The sequence below is a fragment of the Camelina sativa genome, chromosome 2 (assembly GCF_000633955.1).
Source record: "Camelina sativa cultivar DH55 chromosome 2, Cs, whole genome shotgun sequence".
Taxonomy (NCBI): Eukaryota; Viridiplantae; Streptophyta; class Magnoliopsida; order Brassicales; family Brassicaceae; genus Camelina; species Camelina sativa.
The window spans coordinates 24,470,124-24,497,024 of record NC_025686.1 but is presented as its reverse complement, the minus strand read 5'-3'; the positions used below and the strand labels follow the sequence as shown (position 1 = coordinate 24,497,024).

Here is a 26,901-nt window from a genome sequence, read left to right as displayed (position 1 = left end):
CGGATTTCGTATGATGAGTTTTTGCGGATTAAATTTTTTTGAACATGTTGTCTCGCCGGCCTAGCATGACGGGTTTGGACTATAGAACCAACAGTAAAACTATTAGTTTATCTCATACATACTATAGATGTGTAATCATAGTTTTGAAAATTAACTTATAAATTATTTAGTATATGAACTACAAAATATTACACATACTATAACACATTCTTAATATTCCAAAAAAAAAAATTAAATACACATAAAAATATACACCAACATACTATATAGGCATATATATCTCTGTTTACTTCTAGAGAAGAAAACAAATCTAGAATTTTATATTTTATCTAATAACAAATCTAATGTAATTATGTTATAAACTTTATAAAACGTAAGAAGAAGAAAAAAAAATTCTAAAACAAACTTTCTAAATTAATTAGACAAAATTTAATTAATTGAGAATTTGAAAGTAAATAAATTAAAAATTATTATTTAAAATACAATAATTTATAATTTAGTCTCTTGTAGTACTGCGGGTGAAATTATAGTTTTATACAATATTGGAGATTTTTGTCCAAACCTTGAAAGTTCTGTCATCTGATTATTGGAAGTATGATTTTAAATTAAAAGTAAATATGTTTCAAGATTCTCAATAGCAAAAAAGTGTGATATTCGTTAATTGTATGGGGTAAGTTTATTTTTCAAGAACTAATGAACCATGTGATATGTGTAACCATAGTTAGGCAGAAGATTTACCCCCAAAAATTCTTTACCCCCTTAGACATGTTCTAAAAATGCTCATCTCCTATCAATAAACTCTCCAAACAGCACCATATGTTAGGCATTTTGATTGTTTGTTCGTTCGGGACTTCTGGGGTAAGTTCGGTCAGTCCACCAAAATCAATTTGTCTAAAAAAAAAGATGTGAAATTTTTTGAATTCAAAATTAACAAAGATTATTAGAAATTAACAAAGAATTATATCATATGTATGCATACTCCTTCATTAAGATATATATATACGTACATATGTGTATGTATTTATAAAAGCATTATTTTAGGTTTGTAGATTTCATATTTTCCAAATACTTAAACTAATGAAATCGAAGTATAATTAACAAAAGTTCACCAAACTTCTCTTCCTTTTTTTTTTTTGTCGAAAATAATATAGCCGTAAAGTTTCCCTCTCCATTATATGACAATTTATGACATGTGTTATGTTTTAAGACCCTTCAAGTCCAATGAAAGAGTGTCGCTGCGAAAATAACGGTAATTTTCTAGCTTTCCGGGGGTTAATTACTGTTTTCCAAAACTTTGTAAAAGTTGTCTAATCCTAATTTTTTTTTTACTAGGACAGTAATATCCATCAGTCTAATGGAAACGTGATTAAGGGAGGCTATACAAGACAGAAAAATCAGTTTTGGTGGCTGTTTGGGATAAAAATTCCTAATTTATTTCCTCTAATGGCGTCATATCTCTCTAATTCCAATCAAACAGTATACATGTCTTCATTATCTTAGTTGTCCATATAAGCTCTTGTAACTTGTAGAATTATAAAACGAACATGTCCGACGAAAAACACAACAGTTGAATTATTTCAATCGACGTCCTAAGACATCAACACAAATTAAAACATAATCAAAACATAGAATGATTAAAACAAGAACAATAATGGGGCTTATGGTGGTGGTAATGATGGGAAGTCACCAGTATAAACAACAATGGGGCTTTTCACATTATGCGTCCCATCAGACCAAACTAGACTTGCGGAGGAAGGCAGTTTTGAGTCGAGCTCGCTGCCTGATACAGTCACCGTGAAAGACTGCTTCTCGTTAAGCGACTTCATAGATAGAACACTAGGTGTGACCTTGACGTTGAGCTTCGATCCGCTATATAAGACAACTTCTGATTTGTATGTAGAGTTTGGGGTACCAACGTTGGTGACTGTTCTTTTGAACATGACAGTAAAGGTGCTATTAGATCCCAATTTAGCCGACATAGAAGGATAGTTGAGGTTTCTTTGTAAGATTTTTTCAGTGCAAGTGACTGCTTCACCGGTGATGAGTTTCAGGGTAGTCACATTGTAGTTCATGCCGCAGAGGAAGGCAATGTAGTCTGCTTTGGTCAAATCATAGACGAGACCTGGATTAGTAGCAGCTATTGGGTCTACATGGCCAGCTCCATAAGAAAACTCGGTGGATGCATATCCACCAAAATTAGAAGCATTCATCGGCCAAGCTGTGAGATTGATTAAGAAACCAAAGAAGAACAGAGCATGAACAGAGGTTGATGGGTTTCTTGTATGACAAGAAAGTAATTTTTATTACTTACGATATAATTTTTCTTTACCTGTTGTCATAATTGCAGATTTGATCATGGAAGGGGACCATTTAGGATGAAACGTCTTGATATAGGCGGCTACGCCTGCAGCGTGTGGACAAGACATTGAAGTTCCGGATTCAACAGAGTATTTCACTTGAGTGGTGTCATAAAACGGTGATGCCTTTAGTGAATTTGCAGCCAAAATTTCCAGTCCTGGTGCTGTTATATCCGGCTGCATTTTCAATATTCACCACTTTCTCAGATTGAAAAAAGAAAGAAAGAGATCATTAATCTAAGCATAACCAATATCTACATATGGTATTATACCTTGAGAATATCAGCAACAATGATGTTTGGACCGCGCGATGAGAAGGAAAGAACTTTAGGAGCAGTCTTATTAAAGATTGCTTCACTTTTTAGAACAGCCGCATCTGGTGAACTAAAGAATCACGCCCAAGAAATATGAGAATAAAGAGAAACATATACACACAACAAAGCGTATGATTCAGCAGAGACAAGATGATTGTTTACTTTGTGGACTCAATGTAAGAGAGGAAAGACTCAAAGTCATCTTCTTGTAAGCCAGATACAGGTAAACCGTGGATTTGGGCCCAGTCTGAACTATCTTCAAAAATGGCTGCAACGGCTCCCTTTGTATAGGCTACGTAAGGAAGAAATCTATTGCACACCAAGATCTTTCCCTTCACCAGGGATGCATCAAGACAATCTGGTATGCAATCCCTGAAAACAATTGAAATGGAAAAAAAAATCTCATTACCATCAATCAGATATATAAAAGTATTTCTAGGTCATACGATTTACACATGGTGTTTCTTGGGTAGAAAGTTACTCCGCGCATTTCGCTTGGGAGGCAGATGAAGCAGCAGTTTTACCGTACACCAGAGGGAACTTCTTTCCTTTCAGATCAAAACCATTCACTGATTTCCCCTATTAGGGAAAAGAAAAAACATGAGAGTCATTGATACTCTGATAACAATAACTATGAGTGTTACTTGATACGTACGACAAGTGTCTTGCCGTCACCAAGAACCACTTTGCTCACAAAAGCACGGTTCGTGGTGCTGGCTGCAACGGTTAACATCCATGGTGCTAAGCTCGTGATTGAGGCCGTATTCGGACCAGTGTTACCAGCTGCGTTCACAGTGAGGATCCCTTTGGACATAGCATGAAAAGCTCCAATTGCGATCGGGTCTTTTTCGAACGGGTACACTTTAATATCACCTATAGAGATGGTTATTATGTCAACACCGTCGGCAATAGCATCATCGAACGCAGACAATATTGCATCATCTCTACATTCACCGGCGCAGACTCTGTAAGCGGCTATTCTAGAGGATGGAACGGCACCTCTCACCGTTCCCTTGCCGAGCCCAAAGAAGCTGGTATTCGTGACTGCGTTTCCAGCCGCAATAGAGGCCGTGTGTGTACCGTGGCCACTAGAGTCCCTAGCATCTCCGGGTGAGTAGTGTCTTGCCCCAATCAGCTTGCTGTAAAAATGATTGACAGATCAATCAAAAGAAAAAGCTTCTGACTCAGTTAGACTCTCTTACCTAGACTACACGTAGGTCTCGAAACGTAATTTTTTCATTTACGTTTACATGTGACAAAATAAAAATAAATAAAGTATATAGAAGATGTGGACTCATTATAAGATGTTGTCATAGGATATATGTTTTCCTTACATTTGCATTTGGTAAACAAATTTTGTTGCTTAAAATGTTTAAAATTGTGAGCTCATTGGAAGCATATGCACTAAATATAGAACTTATGTTAACGAACACAATGAGTTTTGATCAACTTCCAACTACTATAAAGTTTTAACATTTAAAAAACAGAGAAAAATGGATTTACACGTACTTATTGCATGAGAAGTTCTTGCCGCCGGCACAAATGCCCTTCCATTTCCTTGGAGGAGGACCAAAGCCTTTGTCCGAAAAGCTTTCGGATTCCGGCCAGATTCCACCGTCCAAGACTCCAATAATAGTATCACTCTCCACAGATGGATTCCGCTTCGTCCCTTTTCCTTCCTTAATCCCCATAAAGTCCCAAGACGCCGTCGTTTGGAGTTTTAATTTCTTGTTCGGAAACACAGACACAACTCCCTCCATATCTAACAATATCACGTCTTTACATTTAGGCATGATTGATTCAAATTTTTTTGGTTCACGTATGTTCACATTTGATTTTTTTTTTTTAAGAATCTACGTCGTATTAATATAAAATAGTTCATTTTTTCATAAAATAGTTTTGCAAGAAGCTAATGCAAACACTTGCTTCCGTTTGCGTGTGACATTAACGTTAAAAAATAACAATATAAATTTGGCTTCAGAGTTCAGGTGATAAAGGTTATGAATCACTTAGAAAAGATACACACTAAATGTAAACATTACTGAAGAAGAAATCATTTGAATGCATGTATCCATAATAAACACTCACCGGCTACTCGTTCTCGTTCTGACTCAGTGAGCCGGGCCGCAAACCCGTTAAAACTCCTCTTGTAACTTCTCACCAAACGACCTTCTATCGAACTAGAGTAATTGTATGTTAGAATCCTCGTAATTTGTATAAAGTAATAATGATTGAATTAATCAGTTCACACCTCTCTCTGGCGACCTCTTGAAGAATACTCATGTGATGCGACATTGGTGTGTAGTCCTCTCGAGAAGGGAGTGAACCCATGTAGACAATATACACCTTATTAAACGATAACCATCACTTATCAGCATAATCATGATGTATAAATGGTTGAGCATATATATATATATATATAGCTAGAAAAGAAAGAAATAAAAAAACAGATTTATTGATCAGGTGATATAATAATATACCTGTTCATCTTGATGATCATGTGTGACTGCTGAGACTATATTCAAGAACAACAAGACAAGGAGACATAAGAGGAGGCTTGAGAAATCTCCTCGTGTTGCCATCTTCAGGATTGGTCTATAATTTCTATGGAGACCAAGATGAAAGGATATTTATATGGAGTATAGTATTATATTATATATACCAAGTAAATAATAAAATATAATTTACGTTTCTACGTTTAATGTTGTGTCTTTTCCTTTTCCAATTTCGTTTGTAAATAATTTATCTTAACAATACCATAAAATAAATACAATACAGTATGTATTCATAATCAGATAGGATACAGGAAGAAATTACTTTCTCGATGTGGTAATCATCTATTTTTGGAATCTCCAACGATAGTGACATGTTGCGAGTTCCAATAACAAAAATATTAAAGTAAACAAAACAAATGGAAACCAAGGCGTAACCTAGAGTGAAGAGAGTGAGAGGGTCATGTAGGGATCGAGAGTGAGGGAGGAGTGGTCCAATAATTTGGAGCCAAAACGTACTTGCGACTTTTGGAACAATATGGATGGAGGCCGCAGAAACAGCCTCGTGTATTTTTTTTTTAATAAAAAAAGTTGTTTAAGTCTTCTGATTCTGGCAGTTAATGATGAAGCAAGCTTGGCCCAGTCTACAGAGCTTTTTTTTTACACGAGACATCTTAGGCAAGGGCAAAAGATATTTTCCACCCTCGTTTGTTTGTTTGTATGCACAAGACAACGAACCAGCATGTGTGCTGATAACGCTTCGAAAAGAGCAATCTCCTCTGTGTATTATGCCGTTTCGAAAAGAGCAATTTCCAAAGTCATTATTAGGACCAGAATGTTTGTTGCTTATTACAAAGCTTGCTAAAGCAGTTTAAATATAAATAACTAGTAAATACCACAAGAACTTTTGATGTTGCAGTTAAAACTATCAACTAGTACAGAAGTACATGACTTACATGACTTACACTCAGAGCTATTCAATAGTTCTTCATGAACCCAACGCAGGTTTTTGCCAAACAAGCACATGAACCCCAACAAGTTGCTCCAAGGATTTAACATTAATGTCCACACCCTATAAGAAACTATACTAGTCGAATAAGATTCAACAGCGTCATCCTTTTTAGTTCTTCAAGTGTGAAGATAGTTAGCAGCCATCATCAGCTCTAGAGTCAGTTCAGGCTCGATATAAAACTCGGTCTCTTTGCCTCTGTAAGAGATGCAACATTTTGCATATCGGTAGTTAGAGAATAGACAATTATGAAAAGAGAGAAAGATAGGGGTAGAGAGAAGCGGTTAAAAAGGAATCCGATTCTAAAAAAAAAAACAGAACACTTCGAATACATTGGTTCATAGAGATAAAACTAATGAAACTAAAAAGCAGAACAATATTATTACTTTCCCTGGTACTACAATCACAAGAGGCTCCTAAAGATCAAAACTTTCCTGAGAATTGAACTCGATATGCAATGGGGTAAAAGAGTTTGCAATGAGACTACTATTCAAGAGGATGATGCGTTCATTCTTAACTGAGTGATCCACTATAAAGTGTGACTCTGATAACTACAAACTATGATTGGATTCTGATACTGTTAAAAAGGGACTAATTGAGACTTCAATGCCATGTTCTCGTCAAGAGATCAACATAGAGAAAGAGGCGAGTTAGATAAAGGAACCTGGAGTATTGAAGAGACCAGTAAAAGTACTGACAGATCTTCTCTAGAATTGGAGTGCTAATATCAGGGAATGTCACAACGCCTTCTTTCGATTCCGAGAAACCACCTGCCACAAAAATAAAACAACAACAACAACAAACAAAGCTTCTTCTTTAGATCACCATAAATGCTGCATCTACTACAACAGAGAATCCTGCATTTTTTTTTTTATGAACACTGAATAGTAATACACTTATGCAAGATCAAGAACGTTTCTTTTCAATTGCCCTAAACAAAGGGAACCACCTACTTTCTTAAAGTATTGATCTTTTGGTGAAATTGAGAACGATCTAATGAATTTGGACTAGCTTCCTCATTGGAAACTGGGAGATTCAATTACGCAATTGAATTTGCGATTTTTAAGCGTAATCTCTCGCTGAAGTTAATTCACACACCAAATCAGATAGAATCATCAATCGAAATCAAGCAAGATCAGAATCGGGATGACGAGCATCAAAACCCCTATAACCGAAGCGAGATCAGAGTAAATAACCTGGAGAAGTGAGCATGCTTCGGATAGTATGAGAAACCATAGCGGCTTCTCTGTCGATGACGAACTCGAAACCTTCCATGCTTATCAACTTCACCGTCTCTCTCATATCTTCGTCGTCGTCGGCGTCTCTTTTTTTTTCTTCTTTTTTTCTCTGCGACGGCGTTGGCGTTGCTCTGTTTCTTTCTTTCTTTCTCAACCGCCGCGTGGCTTCAACTCGGAGACCGACTCAATCAATGTTGGTTGAGATTATTATGGGCTCATTTGGAGGCCTTTTATGAATTATGATCTACTTATATTATCTTTTTATTAGCCCACTAAAATCACCCTATTCGGCTTTTTAGCTGCAATATTTTATACAAAATTATAGGGGTGCTTACGCAATTATTCCATCCGTGTTTCATAAAAAAAAATTTTGATACATTTTCAGAGTTAGAGAAAACAAACTTTAAATTGTAGGAAACCTTGTGTACTAACATTTATCAAAACCATAAACTAGAGGTTAAGGTTGGCGAAACGAAATATATGATTCACCTAGGAATCATAGATAATCTCTTTACAAGCAAAACGAGAAATATGTAATTTTGTTTTAATAATCCCAATCAGTAGTACGTAGTACGCATAAACAAAAGAATAATAAGGTTCGAGTCTAACAGAAACCATACTAAATTAAGTCGAAATAAAGAATACACCACTAATCTTTTTTCAAACTTATCACCAAATAAAATGATGTTTGGAATCTTTAGTCTACTACTCTAAAATTCTAATAATCGAGTGATCAATCAACAGACCATCACCAACACATGACAGAATGTAAAACTATTACTACTATTAAAAAAAAAAAAATCAATTAGATTTCAGAAATTATTAAACCTTTACAAACTATTTTCATGACGTGGCTCTTACTGATTGGTTGATTACCGTATGGGATATAACAAATAAGTAATAAATTCCTAAGTTACCCCTGAAAGAAACATCCTCTTACTTTTTTGTCAGCCTGCCCAATGAATCATCCACCTCAGCACCTTTTGTCATTTTCTCTAATACGACGCCGTTTCTTCGTCGTTTATACGGACCAATTATACAGACATACGTATAATTTTTAACACGAAACCCAAAACACAGTTCCTCTGTATTTTTTTCCTCAATTGGCTGAAAAAATAAATTTCGTAATCAAAGAGTGTTCCTTTTAAGAAAAGTTTCATCCTTTTTTAACAGATCTGAAGAAGGGTTAGTATTGAAATTTTTGATTTTCAGGGAATAAAACAAACAAAGGTATGTTCTGTTCTTTGTCGCTTGGGTTTTTTTAATTTCGTTGGATCTGTTCACTTTTGTGATGATGATGATGATATATATAAACAAGTGTGTTGTTTACGAAGATCGCTTTTTTAATTTGTTTGGGATATGTATGTGTTTATAGGAGGAGGGTGAGATCGAAGAAGAGGTGAAAACAATATGGCGCATAGGGTAGAACAGGATTATGATTATTTGTTCAAGATCGTGTTGATCGGTGATTCTGGTGTCGGCAAATCAAACATCTTGTCTAGATTCACAAGGAATGAGTTTTGTTTGGAATCTAAGTCCACCATTGGTGTTGAATTCGCCACCAGAACTCTTCAGGTGATGCTTTCTAAATTTTGTTTTTGAATCTTTTGTTTTTGCTTTTTGGGAGAATGAGCACAAAGGGTAGTTTAAAAATTCACAAGTGGGTCAGTATCAGTAGTATCAGAGAACTGTGAACAAGTATCTTGTGTGCGTCTGTGGTCTCTTACCATGTGTGTCCATGTCAAGCTCTATTTTCGTTTTTCACGTGATCTCTAATATGTGGTTTTGATATGTTACGTGATCTGAGATTTGTGCCTTTTTGGGTTGTTAGCTTCTTCATGATCTCATCATTATGTCAATGGTAGTTCATTTGATGCAGTTGTGTTCTTATTTTTAACTCTTTGTTCTTCTAAAGTTGAATCCTTTACATTTCCTTTTTGGTTAGTCTCAGGAACATGCTTATATTAGGTAATAGAAAGTGAAAAGGTCCTATGGTTTCTTAAGAATTGAGTAGTTTTTAAGTATTAACGTTTGGAAACTGGAAGTATTTTGGGGCATTGTTCTCTCACCTTTTTTTTGAATTCGGTTATATCATACTTTGTTTGCTAAGAGATTTTAATATCAAGAGAGAATCTTAGATGTGCTGGCCATGAGTCATGGGAAAATACTTTTGTGTGGATGTTATAGCTGGAGAAAAGCCAATGGACAAAAAGCTTCTTCCCACAACTTGTCCCTAATAATTATTTTTTTCCATATCATCAAAGTCAACTCAATAAAACATTAACATATACTGCTGATGTGGGAAAGATGTTGATTATGGGTTTAACTAATGATTTTTGTTAATTTTTGTTGTGATGTTGTCTTACGGATATACAGGTTGAAGGGAAGACTGTTAAGGCTCAGATATGGGATACTGCAGGTCAAGAGCGGTACAGAGCTATCACAAGCGCTTATTACAGGGGTGCGGTAGGTGCACTTCTTGTCTATGACATAACCAAAAGACAGACCTTTGACAATGTCTTAAGGTGGCTACGTGAACTTAGAGACCATGCGGATTCCAACATTGTGATCATGATGGCTGGAAACAAAGCTGATTTAAACCACTTGAGATCAGTTGCTGAGGAAGATGGTCAAAATTTAGCTGAGACGGAAGGTCTCTCTTTCTTGGAGACATCTGCTCTTGAAGCCACAAATGTTGAGAAAGCATTTCAAACCGTGTTAACAGAGATTTACCACATCATAAGCAAAAAAGCTTTGGCTGCTCAAGAAGCAGCAGCTGCTAATTCAGCGATTCCGGGGCAAGGAACAACGATTAACGTTGATGACACATCTGGAGCCGCCAAAAGAGGTTGCTGCTCTACTTAATTGGAAACTTTCTCTTGCTTATTTTTTTTCTCTTCTTCTTCTATCTTTTTTCTCTTTAAGTTTTGGCTGATGGATGGAATGTAACAAACAACGATGCAAGACTATGTAGAATATTTTTCTTCGTTTACTATTGTCTTTACCATCTTTGATGGACTTGTGTTCAGAAAAAAAAAAAGAAGGAAAAGCTTGTTATTAAACTTCTCTCGTTTGTGTTTCTCTCTTGAATTAGTATGTTTCCGTTGTTAGTTCTGCTTTACAGTTGTTCATTCTTGATCCCATTTCCGGTATAGGTTGATGTGCATCTTGATGAATATGAATCAATATTGTTAACATAGAGAAGGTTCCAATTATCAAAGAAGGTTTAGATCATTGTTGAAACTTGTAATACCTAAGACTATTTTGGTGGAAAACAATAAGCTCATCGAGATTGAGAATAACAAACCAATGATAAACATTATTAAAATTGATAAATCCTAGTTACAAACTTACAATCAAGGGGAAACGACATTAGCTACTCAGAAACTCCTACGCCGTATCAGACCTTACAGCTTTCCTATTTTTGCCCCAAACACCTCTCATGCCGTTGGCCGGTAAAGAGTACAATGTTGGTCTAATTTTAGTCTAATTTCAACCTCTTACAAACGCTATCGAAAAAAACAAGATAAAATATGGTTAAAAGTAAACCTAAAATACATGTAAAGTTAAAATCTCATAAACTCGATGAACTCAATTTCTTCAATAGTATATGATTAAAAAAATGAGGATGAATTGACAAAGAAAATATAGTCATAATGAATCAAACAAAGGAACATTATACAAAACATGCAAATATATTAAAAAATCACTAAAATAATTCATAAGTGATGTGAGATTAGTGGGGACAAGCAAATCCATCCGAAATGGAAGAACACGGACAGAGATGATTATAACATTATTTGCAAAAGAGAGTTGCATTAGCTTATTCATTATTTATTCTAACAATTTTATTTTGAAATAAGTAAAATAAATAACCAAAGAGAGAAAAAAAAAAAAAAAAAAAAAAAAAAACCCCCACTAACCTTCGAGAAACTCACCCATCACAAAAAAAAATTCGTTAGAAAAACAAAAAAAACAAAATAAAATTTTTTGGGGAAAAGAAAGGAGAAAACTTTTTTGGTCCAAAGATCGAAAGAGATGATTTTTTGAAAACTTTGATAAGTTTTCTCTTCTTAGGCGATCGATCGATTATATAATCTGAAAGATTGAAACTTTTTTAGATAAATAAAAATATTGGGTTTGGATCGTTTGGTCGTCTATAGGAATGGCGCAACAAGGGCAGGGAAGCATGGACCCTGCCGTTCTCGATGATATCATTCGTCGTTTGTTGGATTACAGAAACCCTAAGCCTGGAACCAAACAGGTTATGCTCAACGAGTCTGAGATCCGTCAGCTTTGCCTCGTTTCTAGAGAGATTTTTCTTCAACAGCCTAACCTTCTTGAACTCGAAGCTCCTATCAAGATCTGCGGTAATTAATTTAAACTAATCTCTCTTTTTTCAGTTTCTGATTTGTGGGTTGTTTTCGTTTTTTTGGGATCTGAGCTCCTAGGTCCTTAGATCAGCTCCCAAACAAAAAAAGATAGGTCCTTTTTTTTTTTGTCCCTTCTTCTTTGAGTAGGTTTGAAATTGGTTTTAAGGTAGCGATTTGTTTTTGGTCAAGTTGTGTGGAATATAGCTAAGAAGAGATAGAGATGTTTTAATCCATCATCTGATTGCAGCCAGCTGATCTCGTTTCAAAGAGACAAGACTCATTAAAGATCATTGGATTACTCTTAAATTTTGGCTGAGACGAGACCTCGTTTAAAAAGGTTTACAAACGTTTCTTCGTTGAATTGATCTATGTAACCTAGGATGAAAAATCTGTTTTTTAGGAGGTTTTAGAAAATGATCTGTTTTGGGTGTATTCATATGTTTGATTTTGTATCTTGAATTAACATGGTTTTGTTTGGTGTTTTTCAGGTGATATTCATGGACAGTATTCAGATCTGTTGAGGCTGTTTGAGTATGGAGGCTTCCCACCAACAGCTAACTATTTGTTCTTAGGAGATTACGTGGACCGTGGCAAGCAAAGTTTGGAGACTATTTGTCTTCTCCTTGCTTACAAAATCAAGTACCCTGAGAACTTTTTCCTTCTACGAGGAAACCACGAATGTGCTTCTATTAACAGAATCTATGGATTCTATGATGAGTGTAAACGTCGATTCAGCGTCAGACTCTGGAAAGTTTTTACAGATTCTTTTAACTGTCTCCCCGTGGCTGCTGTTATAGATGATAAGATATTATGTATGCACGGTGGTCTTTCTCCCGATTTGACTAACGTGGAACAGATTAAGAACATTAAGCGACCTACTGATGTTCCTGACTCTGGTTTGCTCTGTGATCTGCTTTGGTCTGATCCTAGCAAAGATGTCAAAGGTTGGGGAATGAATGATCGTGGAGTCTCTTACACGTTTGGTCCTGACAAGGTCGCGGAATTCTTAATAAAGAATGATATGGATCTCATCTGTCGTGCTCATCAGGTTTGTCTACACAATATTCATGTTTCTGTTTTTGCTATAAAATGTCAGCTGAATTTCTAATAGAAGCTTGCTTTTCCCACCTTTGCAGGTTGTAGAGGATGGATATGAGTTCTTTGCCGATAGACAGCTTGTGACTATATTTTCTGCTCCAAACTACTGTGGTGAATTTGACAATGCTGGTGCTATGATGAGTGTTGACGAAAGTTTAATGTGCTCCTTCCAAATTCTTAAGCCTGCTGATCGGAGGCCCCGGTTCTTATGAAGAAAAGAGGTAGTTCAAGTCCCATATACTAACTAACTTATGCTGAGTCTTTCACTTCCTGTTTCAGATTGTAATAATGGTTCAGCAGATCTAACTGATGTGCAGTTCTTCTCAAATTGCGTAGATTATGTCACTAGCTAGCTCATTTTTTGCATATATAATTTGTTTAAGATTTGATTGATATAAACAGAAGTGGTTTCGTTTTGTTTGCAAAAGTTTTGAACTTTGTGAATTCAAGCTCAGAGCTTGGATCTCAGATTCAATCACTTATAGAAGAATTCTTTTCATTTTTGCATGTTGCAGTTACAACCTCGCGGGAAAGAAGAGGAAAAATGCGATATGAAAGCAAGCTGGAGAGACATTTGAAGCTCCCTGAGACTTTGTCCGGAGGCCTTGCATGCAAAGGCAAAAAAACAACAACAACATAATTTACATGTTATATCATCTTATTTGAACTCTTGCCATTTTCTTTTCTAAAAACACTTTTATGTTCTTATGATCTTCTTCTTCTTATCTGACTCTATAGACAGTAAAAAAAAAGTCTGCAAATTTTCATTCTTTCCAACAACCAATTTCCTCAGTGTATGTACTACGTTCTGTATCCATAGTTCCCATACACTCTTACACTCAGGGAATCTTCGGTTTCATGGATTCTGATACGAGCCAAAGATTTTGTCTTCAAACTCCTAATCAGAACCTTTGTTATTAGATTCGTCACCACTCACCAGTCAAAGCGTCTTTTCTTTTTATTTGGACAAATCACTCAAAGCCTCTTATGTTGTGGTCGTCGCAGCAAATAAACTAGACAAATGCCAGAGATTCTATAGAACTAAAAAGCGAATAAAAGTTGACTGAAAAGTCAAAAACCTTTGAAAGTGAATGTATCCAAAAGCTTCTCTGTCACTAATTTACTTCCTGGAATTGTGGTTTAAGAACCAGCTGTGAGGTTTAATGCAATTTCACTACCGTGTCATGTGTAAGTAAAGAGAGTCTTGAGTTCTCTATTTAACTTCTTGTAAATCACAACAACAACAAAGAATGGAATGCTTTGTAGTTACTTTAGCTCTGGCAGTCTTGTTAGTAACACAAGGAAGCCATTTTAGTTTCTGTCTGGCCTCCTCTGCTTCTTCTACAGACTCTGTTTCTAACTGGTTTCACTGGCCGTGGAAGAAGCCGCCGTTTATATGGCACCCCAAAGTTCCATCTTGGCCACCTCCACAACCCCCGATCGAGACGCATCCTCCACCAGAACAGTATCCACCACCAACGACATATCCTCCACCGATGCAATATCCACCGCCGATCGAGACGCATCCTCCACCGGAACCGCCAACGACATATCCTCCACCGGTGCCGTATCCACCGCCGATCAAGACATATCCTCCTCCGCCGTCACATTATCCTCCATAGTTTATTAAGAATTGAACAAGAAAGTGTTCATATTAAGTATCTGTCTAGTTTTCATTTCTCTTAATCTCTTATTATGATATTATGATATATGGCCCTTAAATCTCTTATTATGATGTATGTTTCTTGAATAATATGATTTCATTAAAGACAAGATCAAATCTCATAATTAAGTTTCAATTTTGTTAAGGATGTTTAACAAACATATACGCAGATCTAAAGAAACATGAACAAACAACATTATAATTCGACCGAATCATCAAGTTCTGTATGTTGTTAATTACTAATATAATAACTTCGTTGATACAGTAAAAACATGTTACCTTGTTAAAGACTTCTACTAATAAGTTTCATCGATCTATATATTTGACTATATAGAAGGTGTTGTGTTAAACTTAAACTTGTACACTGCATGCTAACAAGTAACAACATACAAAAATCAAAATATATAGCCTTACTATAAATTTACTGCGTTAAAACAATAATTAGATTTTTTTTTTTTTTGGGACAAATAATTAGATTTATTAAAAACGTATGAAAAAATGGAAAACAAAATTTAATAAGAAAAAGGAAAACAACAAGAAAAAGGGAAAATACTATAAAACAATCTGGGCCGTTCAGCCTTATTGGAATCCGACGGTGAGAAAACTACCTCTGAGGGCAGCTGGTTCTATATAACCAGCGAGCGAGTTGTTTTGGTCATTCTTCTAATTCTGGTCGAAATCATCAAACTAGTTTTTGCTCAATAAGACAATTAACAAGAGAGATACAGAGAGAGAGAGAGAGATAAAAGATGTTCTTCCACATAGTATTGGAGCGAAACATGCAATTACATCCACGATTCTTTGGTCGAAACCTTCGTGAAAACCTCGTATCTAAACTCATGAAAGATGTCGAAGGCACTTGCAGGTTCTCTCTCTTTCTTCTCAAATTCCACTCCTCGTTTCTAAAAATCAACTCTTTTGGATCCTTTAATCGAAACCCTTTTCTTCAATCTCTTAATTCGGATTCGATTTCCATAGACACCCTTCTGTAAAAATCGAATCTTTTTCAAAACCCTAATCTCCGTTTCGTTTCAATTGGTTAGGGTTTTGGAGTTAATCGTCTGTTTCAGTCCTCTATTTATCTTATTTTGTATTCAATTCGAATAAAAATCGTTCCTTTAAGCTAATTCTGAGCTTTTGCCTTTAGCTTTCTTAGGATTAATGTATGAAGTTCATCCCTCGCACTTAGATCTAGTAGCTTGTCTTGTATTTGTTACTGAAGTCGATAACTTTGTTCTTGCTTTGGATTTTAAGATGTGCAATTCATCTTTGTAATGTTTATATTGATGCTTTTCCTGTGTTTGTTTTGGACAGTGGCCGTCATGGGTTTGTAGTGGCGATAACAGGAATAGAGAGCATAGGAAAAGGTTTGATCCGAGATGGGACTGGTTTTGTTACCTTTCCAATTAAATACCAATGCGTCGTTTTCAGACCTTTCAAAGGCGAGATTTTGGAAGCTGTTGTCACTTTGGTCAATAAGGTAATATATGTAATAGAGTTTTTTATATAGTCTAGATGTCTTTAATGGCAAATCAGTCTAGAGACCTCATTGGATTGTTTATATAACAGATGGGATTCTTCGCTGAAGCTGGCCCTGTTCAGATTTTTGTGTCTAAGCATGTAAGCTTATGATCTTACATTATGAATTTGGTTCTAGGTGTGTTTTTATACTTACTCTTCTTGTCCTCTTTTCAATTCACTACAGTTGATTCCAGATGATATGGAGTTTCAAGCTGGAGATATGCCTAATTATACTACATCAGATGGATCAGTATGTTTCTTTCTCTATTTCTTTTTTTTTTAAACAGTGATATTGGTGGTTTCTCTGTGTTCAAGAAACTCAATCTTCTGATGCTTCTTGCAGGTTAAAATCCAAAAGGAATGTGAAGTGAGACTAAAGATTATCGGAACAAGAGTTGATGCCACTGAGATTGTATGCACCATCTCCATAACTCTATTCATAATAAAACTTATAGTTGAGCTATTGTGTGCTTTTGGCTTTTAATCTTATCAATTTGCACATTTGTCTTTGGTTTTTGCAGTTTTGCGTGGGTACCATCAAAGACGATTTTTTGGGAGTCATTAACGATCCTGCAGCCGGATAGAAGTTTCAGGCCGATTTTCAATTTTGGTCGTCTTTTTCTTTACGGAGAATGTTGTCCTGTGATAAAATTGTATCATAGTCCCATAAAAAAGTTTTGGATTCTTTTATCCGGACAAATTGAAACCAAGCTTGTGGGGATTTAACTTAATGCGAGTTTAGTGACGATTTAGATTTGAAACAATCCTACATATCTCAGTAAAACTTGTATTTTACTTGGATTTAGACATTGATTTTAGTTCACACTGAAGGTAAATATTGAAACTGATGTTTTGTAAGTATAGTAGAGTCTTCTATCCAGACATGATTCTGTGTGTGTTTGATAATAGTGTATTCATTTTTCAAGTCGTTCATTGTAATCGCATGTTGCAAATTGTTATGTTCGTCTGGTTATAGAGAAAAAATCTGATCTAAACAACCAAAATTATGAGTAGTTTGAAAATAAAAAGTTCTACTGTGTAAAATGCACAAAACAATATTTTTATACTGTAATTAAAAATCATAATTACTTCTCCCATTCACCAACTTTCTTAGTAGGATTTGTTTTTTTTGGTCAAACCTCTTTGCCTATTAAGTAAAGATTTTATTTGGACCTGATTGTGCAAACTATTGACCCAAACCAAATATCAAGTTTTAGCCAAATGTACTAAATTAAGTTCATTGTACATAGTTCTCTCAATTTTTATGAAATATATGACTTTGAAAATGTATTTTTAAAAAGATTCCATGTTGTCCATGATACTCATGATTATAAAGATCTCAATGATATAGTACATTCGTCCCCTCTCTTGATCAGAGTCTCAAATTTGACTCTCTCGTTTAGAGTTTCACAAAATGGCTAAGCTTTCTACATCTCTCTTATTAATTTATGTAGCATTCATGTTCACCACAAATGTGTCTGCCAATGATAATAGACAGGCAAGTTCAAGATTTTACTCTGTTTTGTGAGATACGCATATGAACTTAACACCTTATAATAATACCTCTCTTCTCTTCTCTCTTTATCTCCTTACGTACATGTATGCAGGTGTATATTGTGTACATGGGAGCACTTCCTGAGTATGGGTACTCACCTCCATCTGACCATCTCAGTATACTCCAAAAACTTGTTGGCACTAAGTAAAATTTTAACCTTTATTCATAATCCGAATTCGAAACAGTTTACATGTTTTTATAAGAGGATCAAGATAATCACACTATTCTATTTGTCTCTGGTTCTTCCTTTCTTCAGTGCTGCATCAAGTTTGTTAATTACAAGCTATAAAAGGAGTTTTAATGGATTTGCTGCCAAACTATCTCAAGCCGAGAGTCAGAAACTTCAAAGTGAGTACTTCATAAATCATTATTTCTTACCAAACAAAAAAAAACTTGTCAGAAACTTTGGTAAGATCTTTTTCTAAAATAATATAACCATTGAATCGAATGTACAGGTATGAAAGAGGTAGTATCTGTGTTTCCAAGCAGAAGTCATCAACTGACAACAACAAGATCGTGGGACTTTGTGGGATTTGGTGAGACTGCAAAACGAGAGAATGTGAAAGAAAGTGATGTTATTGTCGGAGTGATCGACAGCGGAATCTGGCCGGAATCTGAAAGCTTCGACGACAAAGGTTTTGGTCCTCCTCCAAAGAAATGGAAAGGTTCTTGTAAAGGTGGCCTAAACTTCACTTGCAACAAGTAAATTATATTCTAACCTTTTCTTCATAAAGTTATTAAACTTATGTTAGATGTAAGTGTTAAACGTTTTGGTGTTAACTTTCTTGTGCTACAAGCAAACTCATTGGAGCTAGGTTTTACAACAAATTTTCCCTCTCAGCAAGAGACGACGAAGGACACGGAACCCACACTGCGTCAATAGCTGCTGGTAATGCGGTTCAAGGCGCCAGCTTTTACGGCCTAGCTCAAGGTACGGCTCGTGGTGGAGTTCCCTCAGCGAGAATTGCCGCCTATAAAGTCTGCCTTAAAGGTCCCGCCCGCTGCAGCGATGTAAATATTCTGGCTGCGTTTGATGACGCCATTGCCGACGGTGTTGATGTCATCTCGATCTCAATCTCAACCGATTATGTCTCCAATTTATTGAACACTTCTGTAGCCATTGGTTCGTTTCACGCAATGTTTAAAGGGATTATCACGGCAGGCTCAGCAGGGAACAATGGGCCTGAGCAAGGTTCTGTAGCAAATGTATCACCGTGGATGATAACCGTCGCAGCCAGTGCTACGGACCGGCGTTTCGTTGACAGAGTCGTTCTTGGTAACGGAAAAGCATTAACGGTAACTTCTCTTCCGAGTTTTTGTAAATCATAATGAGAGTCATTTCAGTTGTAAGATACTCTGTTTCTTAAACAGGGTCTATCAGTTAATCCATTCAGTCTCAGTGGGACAAAGTTCCCGATCGTTTACGGCCAAAACGTTTCAAAAAACTGTTCCCAAGACCAAGCCGGGTGAGTCAGAAATCTCTCACTTTCACGTTCCAATCTGAATATTGTATCAAAACACATTGATGCTTAGAATGATCATTGCTATTGACAGTTATTGCTTAGAAGGGTGTGTGGACAGAGACCTGGTCAAAGGGAAGATCGTCCTCTGTGACGACTTCCTAGGAAACAAAGAGGCTCACTTAGCAGGAGCAACTGGAGCCATTGTTCTAAACACTTTGTATCTAGACATCGCCTTTGTGTTACCATTACCTGCCTCTTCTCTGAGCTTAAAGGACTACGAATCTATCAAGTCATACATCCAATCTACAGAGTAAGCAAAGGGCAGTGATGAAATCTGAACGGTTGTTCGGTCTTGAAAATGTTAAAAGAGTGAAATTTGCAGGCACCCACAAGCGGAGATACTGAGAACGGAAGAGATAGTTGATAGAGAAGCTCCTTATGTTCCTTCCTTCTCTTCTCGAGGACCAAGTTTCACTATTCAGAACCTTTTGAAGGTAATGAAACCAGTACAAAGATCATTAGCTCACGTTGGTTTTATAAGCGAATTGGAATAACATCAGTGTTATTTGCAGCCTGACGTAAGTGCACCAGGATTAGAGATTTTGGCTGCATTTTCCCCCGTAGCTTCTCCTTCAGATATAATGTACCCTGAGGACACAAGAAGTGTGAGGTATAGTGTAATGAGTGGCACATCAATGGCTTGTCCTCATGTAGCAGGTGTAGCGGCTTATGTCAAGTCTTTTCGCCCTGACTGGTCTCCCTCGGCAATCAAATCCGCTATCATGACAACAGGTAAAATTCAAAAAACAGTACTTCTGATTTTCTTACTGTTGGAGGCATACATAAACAAATTTTTGTCATGGTATATTTGCAGCTACCACCATGAACCTTAAGAAAAACCCCGACCAGGAATTTGCTTATGGTTCAGGCCAAATTAACCCAACCAAAGCAAGCGACCCGGGACTTGTGTATGAAATAGAGACTGAAGATTACCTCAAAATGTTATGTTCAGAGGGTTTTGATTCAAGGTCGCTCACGAAAATCTCAAGACAGAACATCACTTGTTCGGAAAGAACACAAGTCAAGGATCTGAATTACCCAACAATGACTACGTATGTGCCTCCTCTTCATCCATTCAATATCACGTTTAGAAGAACCGTTACTAATGTTGGACTCCCAAACTCTACGTATAAGGCAAGTATAGTTCCTCTTCGACAGGAGATTCTGATTAACATAGAACCAGAAACACTGAGTTTCGGTTTCCTGAATGAGAAGAAATCGTTTGTTGTGACCATCTCTGGTGAAAAACTGAAGGATGGAAGTTTTGTAAGTTCATCTTTGGTATGGTCTGATGGGAGTCACAGCGTCAGAAGTCCAATCGTGGCTTACTCAATCCAGCCTTAAACCTCCTTTTGGATTTTTGCTAAGTTTCTTCAAAACATTTATCAAAAACAGAGAGAAGAAGTGACAAAATTTTGAGGAACAAAGACATACTTTCCTGAGAACAATGTGTATCTGTCATTACAAATCATTGATGTCCAGCAAACCCAATTATCATATCCGTTTCATGCTCTTTGAATCTAAGAATTTGATTCAGTTCTTGTAATCTCTGATAAATTGCATCTTTATGAGGGTGTGCTGTATCTCCCGCAAGAAACTCATGCATCTGGTTGTCCACTTCGATACTACTGCATCCTGGTTCCTTCTCAATCCCTGATTCTCTCATACTTTCTCTGACTTCAGTAGTTTCTTTCCATTTCCCTGATGAAGCATAAATATTCGATAACAGAACGTAAGTCCCAGAATCTGGATTCTCAGATTCGAGTAGTCTCTTGGCAATCCTTTCACCAAGTTCCATGTTTCCATGGATCTTACAAGCACTCAAAAGAGATCCTAACATGATATGATCCGGTTCTATCGGCATGTTTTCTATGAATCTGTAAGCCTCCTCTAGTCTCCCCACTCGACCAAGAAGATCAACAATACAACCATAATGCTCAATCTGCGGTTCAACATTAAAAACTCTCCACATAGAATTGAACACTTCAAGCCCTATATCCAACAAACCTCCATGGCTACATGCGTTTAAAAGAGCACCCAAAGTCACCTGATTCGGCCTAAATCCTCTGTTCACCATATCCCGAAATTCATTTATAGCTTCAAAGCTAGCCCCATGCATTGCTAATCCAGAAATCATCGTGTTGTAAGAAATGACATCTTTATCTTGCATTCCCCTAAAAACCCGCTTTGCCTCATTGATATCACCACACCTAGAGTACATGTTGATCAAAGCATTGCCTACGAAATTACTAAGCTCAATCTTTCTATTCTCAACAAATGAATGTACCCATCTCCCAAGCTCCAACGCACCTAAATCCGAGCACGCAGATAAAACACATACAGCTGTAAATTCATTAGGACTAACACCTTCCATCTGCATTCCCCTGAAAAGCTCCAATGCTTTGTTCATCTTCCTGTTTCTAACCAACCCATCAATCATCGCAGTCCAACAAACCGTATCTTTAACCTTAACATCTTGGAAAAGCTCTAACGCCTCCTCAATACAACCACGTTCAGAATAACAATTAATCATAACTGTTACAGCAACCTGATCTCTCTCAGGCATTTCATCGAACACCTTCTTAGCATCAACCAAATCCCCAAATCTCCCATAAATTTCCATCAGTTTTAACCCCACCGATCTACTAGACCCGAACCCTAGCTTCAAAACCTGGGCATGAATCTCTCTACAACATTCCAAATCACAAGCTTTCAGAACAGAGGTAATCACGTAATTATCAGGCAAAACCGAACTCTGAATCATATTACGATACAACGAGACACCATCAGCGGAACGACCAGATGACACAAAACCATCGATCATTGCGGTGTATAGGTAAACATTAGGGTTAGATACGTAACGAAACACGTCGCAGGCGTAATCGATTGAATCGAGAGCGGAGCATACTCTAATGAGTTCGAAAACAACGAAAGCATCTTGGTCATGGAAGGTTCGTATGATCTTGGCGTGAATCGATGGAACTTGAGAAATGTTTTTGCAGTTTCGTAGTAAAGAGATTAATGTTTTCCTCCGTGATAGTCTGAGTGTGTTTGAATCGGGATCACGCCGGATAGCTGATGGTCCGCCGCTAATCGCCGTCAACGATGAAATCATTTCGCGCTCAAATAAAGATTCTACAAAACCGAATATAATTTGTCCAAACCAAAATATATAGATTCGACTAAACCGAATATAACCAAAGCTATAAAAGAAAAAATGTGTTAATTTCACTTATCCCTTTAGTTGTTTTTTCTTTTCTGGATAAACTTGTTGTACAAATATATTCAATACTCAGAAGTGTGCCCCTTGTTTCCCGGTTCACTGTGCTACTGTAACTGATCCATCTTGCTTCAGCTTGATTAGGCTGCTCTCAATGTTTCTAAGCACAGGTTTATAGCTGCAACAAATTGCGATAAGAGAATTAGATAGACGATGCAGTCTCCAATGATTCAAGAAGATTCTGTGTGAAACTTACACCCGCATAAGCCCATTGTATGCTTGTGTTGTTTGCTGGAGTTGAGCTGAAAGTTGGAGAACTTGAGCAGATAACGATTCCGCTCTGCTCTGTTCTTTCGCTAGTTCGCCCTGAGAAAAGGTAATGCGGAATTTTAATCACACAAACAATATTTATATTGAAGTTAACTTTTATTATAATACTTGAGAGCTGGAGAAGACGAAAACCTTGAGAGACAGTGTTTCAGTTCCATGTGATCCATTGGCTTGGACTTCTGAAGACACTCGTGAAAGAGCACCAGCTTGTTCTGTTCTTAACTTGTCCAAAACTTCACGGAGTTCTACATTTTGCTTCAGACATTCTTTCACCTATATAAGGTTTGCTAAAAATCAATATAAAGTCCACAACAATGTTTCTCATGCAAAAGTTTCCGTGGTACTCTTACTTGATTCTCCCACTGATTTGATATATTGATTGATTCTTGATAGGAAGCAGAGAGGTTCGAGTTTTCCTCAAAAAGCTTCTCTATTTCAGTTGATTGGTTGTCAATCTAAAAGTCATGCATGAAAGTAATTTCTCTCATTAAGCCTTTTGACCATTATATATAGTAATTGCAAAGAGCTACGGCATTACCTCCATAAGAAGCTTTTGCCTACTACTCTCCAATCTTTCAAGTGCAACAGCCATATCATGCAACTGCTTCTCAAGTTTTTCTTTATCTTCCTGCATGAAAATAATCAAACTCCATAAAACCTTGAAGAAGACTTATTATATGCTGGCAAGTGGCAAAATATATTCTTACCACTGAAAATCCTTTTTGACCTAACTCTGATACTTCTGCATAATAAATAGCATGGAAAAAGTCATTGATATGTATCCAACAAACCATTTCAGAATGGCTTTAAAAGCATCTAGATGTCACTCAGTTTATCCAAACACCTAATGATTGTAACAGCTGCAATACCAATTTGCTTTGAACAAAAGAAAAATTGTATAGCATTGCATATTACCTGAGGCCCTGCTGGATAAAGCTGAAATTTTTTGTTCTAGTTCCTGCTTTTCAGACATTAACGACGCAACTCGATTTTGTTCTTCAGCTAAACGTTGTTGTTCTTGCTGCCTCAACATTGATTCTTTCTGTGTATGTTAAGAACATTATTATCGTAGAAACAAAGACTCTCACGGGGAACATATTATTTGTTTCAAAAATATTCAAACCTGTAATTCTAGTTTTATGTTAGCCATCTCCTTTTCTAATAATGGTAACTGATCCGGGGAAACTCCCATTGACGACCCTCCAACAAATGAAGTACTCATTGCTTGCTGTTGTATCGAGTTAAGCTCTGCTCTCAGAGATGCTGCATCTTCCTCAGCCTATTAACAATCGGTTATGGTATCTTTAGAAAAAAAGAAGAAAGGGAAATTAGATTTTGGAAGGCAGAAGACTGTTTCCATACTCGATATTGTTCCTCCTCTGCCTCTTTAACACGTTTTTTAAGAGTCCTAACTTGAGCTGAGAGATCTTCCTGTAAGCAATATCTATGCCAATTAAAATGCAATCAAGGTAGGAAACCAAAAGAACTAAAAACAGGAGTATTCCCTACTCGTAAAACAACAGCAGCATCTTTCTCCATTGCAATTTCCTTGAGAGCTTTTCTCAGAGATGGCACTGTGTTTTGTTCCTGTTATCCATCAACAAGAGCATATGTCAATACATCTTGAATCTTTTGCCAAATAGACTTCCTAGAGATTCATATTGAACTACGACAAGAATGGTTTGAATATTACTTACCAGGACATTCAACCGAGTCTCAAGTGATCCATTCTCAGCTTCCCTAGTCTGCAACTGAATCCCCAAGGACAAAAACAATACATTTCATTCAAAAACAAAAACATAAATATCTGATCTTTTAACAAGGAAGAGACTACAACCAACAATACCTTTGAGAACAACATCTTATTGCGCTCCTCCATTTCTGCGTTCTTCTTCTGCAATTCTTTAAGCTGGGAATATAAAGCACCAACATCTGTCTGTAAGAGTAATTCAAAAAAAACAAACCATTACCACCACCAAGGTCAATTTCAAGCATTCTCATTATCACCTACGATCGTCCTAAGGATCCAATTTAGATCAGAATGTTACCTCAGAAAGTCGATTTCCACTCTCAGATTTTCTAATCACCGGAAAATCTGAAAACACATTTACAAAAATTTGAGACGACGAAGCAGTAAATTAAAAAGAGAGATCAGAAGATTAGAGATGGAAATAACCGGCAGGATTGGGAATTTCGCTAAGATCTGGTCCTGAAGAAGTTTTGCTCAGCCTTTGAGCTGCTCTCTTTTGACGAATCTCTTCCAACTACAAAGATCAGAGAATGCAAAAAAAGCCACAAACGATGTAAGACACCGTAATAGGAAAGATGAAGACGGCGATAACGGAAATATCCTTACAGTCCGGCGACCTAGAGTGGCGTGATGCGAGTCCATGGTATGATTCCTTACAGCGTCCGCACAGATGATTTTACTCCCGCCTCTCTTGGTCTCCGTAAATTCGAACGTCGATTTAACGGTGAGGGTGTCGCCGGCGAACAGAATGGACTATAATTAATTTGCGCTAATAGGATAAATAAATAGGCCCATGGACCTTAAAAGCGAAGCCCGTCAATATGTATTCTACTTACTTCAATTATTTTATTTATAAATAGAACTTCTATAAATTAATACTCTTTAAATTAATATTCGTTATAAATTAGTAAATCTTCTGATTCCAAGTTGGTGTAAAAAATGACACAGTTGGATAAAATAATAAAATAATATTTTTTAGATCTAGGATAAAAATATGGTCTCATCAATATTATAAATTAATAATCAAGTCAACTAATATATATATCTATATAAGAAACTCTATTGAAATATATGACGTTATTGTTGTTTGCCTGATATTGAATTTGTATTTTTGTTGGAGCTCATCTCTAATATTTCTGACTGCATCAAAATTTCTAGTGTTGGATCTTATCAAATTGCATCCAAAAATTGTAGAGAGTTATATACGCGATAGTTGTTTCCTTAACTGTTTATTAATATATCGCAATATATTTTTCAACTTCATCATCACCATGAAAGATAATAGCATTGATTTCTTCTAAACTATGAACTTACACATTTATCAATTTTACATGGATAATCTAGTGAACTATTGGCATCCATCGTATTACGATAGTCAAAATTATTAATCAAATCATCAATTTTATGAATCGTCTAACTTCACAAATTAATATTTTATTAATTTATCGATAAATTAATAATTATTAACTTATTGATATATTAAAACCTTTATAAATTAATAAAATTTCATGGTCCCGACCTTATTAATTTATAGAGGTTTTACTGTACACTACTTTTCTTTCAAAAAATAAATAAAAGTTGAAAACATGATCATGCTAAGAAAAAAACAATTTATGCAGATACATTTTTTGTTCTTCTTCTTTTTAAATACGAGATATTTTATATATTAAAAAAAAATCTTGGAAATTTTTCTCTAGTAAAGTTTATTTTCTAATCTGTGGCATTTTTTTATTAAGTTATAACATTTTTCAAGTGTGCAAAACTGTAATTTATCAACCATACGAAAAGAAAGTGTTAAGTTTTTGGAATTGTTCGTTAGCTTTTTAAGTTTAGGACAAGTGGGTAATCTGCCAAATAACTAACTTTATAATGCTTTTCTTTAGATCATTAATTCATTCGGAAACATACTGAACAAACCATGCCTAACTGTTGCACATCGTGCGTATCAACCTAAGATTGCATAAATTACGTTGTTATGACCTTTTAGGGGTTTTTGAGGAGTTTTGACCAACAAATAATGCAAATTAAAATGGTATGGGACTATGGGTGCACCTTGTGCTAAAATCCAATATGCTAGTAGAATTCAAGCTCTTAGAGTTTTATCAATATAGATTAGGCAAACATAGACGATAGATTAGAGCTTTTACTAAGTGCAATGAAAAGTAGAGACAACCAAGCTTATTAATTCTTAGATTGATATCATGAAATTATGAAGAAGGAGAGTTTGACGGAGTTGTTTTGTGAATTACATTTACATAGAAAAGCTGTTGATCGATCTAATACTTACTCATGTATTGTTTTGGTTCTTTCTGTTTCATGACAAGAATGCTAAAGGGCTTGTTGATTAGAATTAAGGTCTTTGGTATAACAAGATTGAGAAGGATTCCCTTAAATATCTTTTTGAGTATCATTTTCAAGTTGGAGATTTTGATATATTTTGTTAACTCCCAAAATGCAT

The 26,901-nt window shown here is 36.1% G+C and overlaps 9 protein-coding genes across 9 annotated transcripts; 5 read left to right on the top strand and 4 right to left on the bottom strand.

The window, feature by feature from the left end:
- Positions 1,553-5,288, bottom strand: LOC104736454 (subtilisin-like protease SBT4.11). Its single transcript, XM_010456440.2, has 10 exons — positions 5,152-5,288; positions 4,923-5,017; positions 4,760-4,851; positions 4,181-4,433; positions 3,327-3,810; positions 3,153-3,250; positions 2,834-3,043; positions 2,630-2,741; positions 2,330-2,534; positions 1,553-2,218 (listed from the first exon to the last, which is right to left on the bottom strand). The coding sequence occupies exons 1-10, from the start codon at positions 5,251-5,253 to the stop codon at positions 1,659-1,661; spliced, it is 2,211 nt and encodes a 736-aa protein (XP_010454742.1). The 5' UTR covers positions 5,254-5,288; the 3' UTR covers positions 1,553-1,658.
- On the bottom strand, positions 5,965-7,621 carry LOC104736445 (transcription elongation factor B polypeptide 1-like). The gene is made up of 3 exons (XM_010456431.2): positions 7,369-7,621; positions 6,837-6,942; positions 5,965-6,370 (listed from the first exon to the last, which is right to left on the bottom strand). The coding sequence occupies exons 1-3, from the start codon at positions 7,472-7,474 to the stop codon at positions 6,292-6,294; spliced, it is 291 nt and encodes a 96-aa protein (XP_010454733.1). The 5' UTR covers positions 7,475-7,621; the 3' UTR covers positions 5,965-6,291.
- On the top strand, positions 8,470-10,479 carry LOC104736438 (ras-related protein RABA2d). Its single transcript, XM_010456418.2, has 3 exons — positions 8,470-8,640; positions 8,786-8,985; positions 9,787-10,479. The coding sequence occupies exons 2-3, from the start codon at positions 8,821-8,823 to the stop codon at positions 10,273-10,275; spliced, it is 654 nt and encodes a 217-aa protein (XP_010454720.1). The 5' UTR covers positions 8,470-8,640; positions 8,786-8,820; the 3' UTR covers positions 10,276-10,479.
- Positions 11,371-13,673, top strand: LOC104736429 (serine/threonine-protein phosphatase PP1 isozyme 2). The gene is made up of 4 exons (XM_010456409.2): positions 11,371-11,780; positions 12,272-12,831; positions 12,920-13,102; positions 13,397-13,673. The coding sequence occupies exons 1-3, from the start codon at positions 11,576-11,578 to the stop codon at positions 13,091-13,093; spliced, it is 939 nt and encodes a 312-aa protein (XP_010454711.1). The 5' UTR covers positions 11,371-11,575; the 3' UTR covers positions 13,094-13,102; positions 13,397-13,673.
- LOC104756418 (glutelin-2-like) lies at positions 14,132-14,503 on the top strand. Its single transcript, XM_010479012.1, has one exon. It carries the CDS (start codon positions 14,132-14,134, stop codon positions 14,501-14,503), a length of 372 nt encoding a protein of 123 aa, XP_010477314.1.
- LOC104736419 (DNA-directed RNA polymerase II subunit 7) lies at positions 15,202-16,949 on the top strand. The gene is made up of 6 exons (XM_010456399.1): positions 15,202-15,409; positions 15,859-16,024; positions 16,114-16,164; positions 16,250-16,315; positions 16,409-16,477; positions 16,587-16,949. Exons 1-6 carry the CDS (start codon positions 15,294-15,296, stop codon positions 16,647-16,649), a joined length of 531 nt encoding a protein of 176 aa, XP_010454701.1. The 5' UTR covers positions 15,202-15,293; the 3' UTR covers positions 16,650-16,949.
- Positions 17,480-20,505, top strand: LOC104756409 (subtilisin-like protease SBT4.3). The gene is made up of 10 exons (XM_010478999.1): positions 17,480-17,563; positions 17,673-17,764; positions 17,877-17,968; positions 18,076-18,322; positions 18,418-18,916; positions 18,992-19,086; positions 19,175-19,393; positions 19,466-19,577; positions 19,656-19,875; positions 19,958-20,505. Exons 1-10 carry the CDS (start codon positions 17,480-17,482, stop codon positions 20,485-20,487), a joined length of 2,190 nt encoding a protein of 729 aa, XP_010477301.1. The 3' UTR covers positions 20,488-20,505.
- Positions 20,541-22,284, bottom strand: LOC104736411 (putative pentatricopeptide repeat-containing protein At5g59200, chloroplastic). Its single transcript, XM_010456386.2, has one exon. It carries the CDS (start codon positions 22,256-22,258, stop codon positions 20,612-20,614), a length of 1,647 nt encoding a protein of 548 aa, XP_010454688.1. The 5' UTR covers positions 22,259-22,284; the 3' UTR covers positions 20,541-20,611.
- On the bottom strand, positions 22,352-25,204 carry LOC104736401 (uncharacterized abhydrolase domain-containing protein DDB_G0269086-like). The gene is made up of 15 exons (XM_010456375.2): positions 25,050-25,204; positions 24,870-24,957; positions 24,742-24,788; positions 24,540-24,629; positions 24,391-24,444; positions 24,203-24,280; positions 24,056-24,124; positions 23,817-23,972; positions 23,609-23,735; positions 23,401-23,435; positions 23,232-23,321; positions 23,044-23,148; positions 22,826-22,966; positions 22,620-22,729; positions 22,352-22,541 (listed from the first exon to the last, which is right to left on the bottom strand). The coding sequence occupies exons 1-15, from the start codon at positions 25,083-25,085 to the stop codon at positions 22,463-22,465; spliced, it is 1,305 nt and encodes a 434-aa protein (XP_010454677.1). The 5' UTR covers positions 25,086-25,204; the 3' UTR covers positions 22,352-22,462.

Coding starts and splice junctions, on each gene's coding strand:
- LOC104736429 (XM_010456409.2), top strand. CDS start 11,576: ATGGCGCAACAAGGGCAGGGAAGCATGGACCCTGCCGTTCTCGATGAT. Junction 11,781..12,271: donor AGCTCCTATCAAGATCTGCG/GTAATTAATTTA, acceptor GGTGTTTTTCAG/GTGATATTCATGGACAGTAT. Junction 12,832..12,919: donor TCATCTGTCGTGCTCATCAG/GTTTGTCTACAC, acceptor CCACCTTTGCAG/GTTGTAGAGGATGGATATGA.
- LOC104736438 (XM_010456418.2), top strand. CDS start 8,821: ATGGCGCATAGGGTAGAACAGGATTATGATTATTTGTTCAAGATCGTG. Junction 8,986..9,786: donor TCGCCACCAGAACTCTTCAG/GTGATGCTTTCT, acceptor ACGGATATACAG/GTTGAAGGGAAGACTGTTAA.
- LOC104736454 (XM_010456440.2), bottom strand. CDS start 5,253: ATGGCAACACGAGGAGATTTCTCAAGCCTCCTCTTATGTCTCCTTGTC. Junction 4,852..4,922: donor CAAGAGGTCGCCAGAGAGAG/GTGTGAACTGAT, acceptor CAATTACTCTAG/TTCGATAGAAGGTCGTTTGG. Junction 3,044..3,152: donor TCCCAAGCGAAATGCGCGGA/GTAACTTTCTAC, acceptor AATTGTTTTCAG/GGATTGCATACCAGATTGTC.
- LOC104736445 (XM_010456431.2), bottom strand. CDS start 7,474: ATGAGAGAGACGGTGAAGTTGATAAGCATGGAAGGTTTCGAGTTCGTC. Junction 6,943..7,368: donor AAGCATGCTCACTTCTCCAG/GTTATTTACTCT, acceptor TTTTTGTGGCAG/GTGGTTTCTCGGAATCGAAA. Junction 6,371..6,836: donor TGGTCTCTTCAATACTCCAG/GTTCCTTTATCT, acceptor CATCTCTTACAG/AGGCAAAGAGACCGAGTTTT.
- LOC104736401 (XM_010456375.2), bottom strand. CDS start 25,085: ATGGACTCGCATCACGCCACTCTAGGTCGCCGGACT. Junction 22,967..23,043: donor CAAATCAGTGGGAGAATCAA/GTAAGAGTACCA, acceptor AACCTTATATAG/GTGAAAGAATGTCTGAAGCA. Junction 22,730..22,825: donor CTGAAACACTGTCTCTCAAG/GTTTTCGTCTTC, acceptor ACCTTTTCTCAG/GGCGAACTAGCGAAAGAACA.
- LOC104756409 (XM_010478999.1), top strand. CDS start 17,480: ATGGCTAAGCTTTCTACATCTCTCTTATTAATTTATGTAGCATTCATG. Junction 19,394..19,465: donor TCATACATCCAATCTACAGA/GTAAGCAAAGGG, acceptor TGAAATTTGCAG/GCACCCACAAGCGGAGATAC. Junction 19,578..19,655: donor CTATTCAGAACCTTTTGAAG/GTAATGAAACCA, acceptor TGTTATTTGCAG/CCTGACGTAAGTGCACCAGG.
- LOC104736411 (XM_010456386.2), bottom strand. CDS start 22,258: ATGATTTCATCGTTGACGGCGATTAGCGGCGGACCATCAGCTATCCGG.
- LOC104756418 (XM_010479012.1), top strand. CDS start 14,132: ATGGAATGCTTTGTAGTTACTTTAGCTCTGGCAGTCTTGTTAGTAACA.
- LOC104736419 (XM_010456399.1), top strand. CDS start 15,294: ATGTTCTTCCACATAGTATTGGAGCGAAACATGCAATTACATCCACGA. Junction 16,025..16,113: donor TTGTCACTTTGGTCAATAAG/GTAATATATGTA, acceptor TTTATATAACAG/ATGGGATTCTTCGCTGAAGC. Junction 16,316..16,408: donor ATACTACATCAGATGGATCA/GTATGTTTCTTT, acceptor TGCTTCTTGCAG/GTTAAAATCCAAAAGGAATG.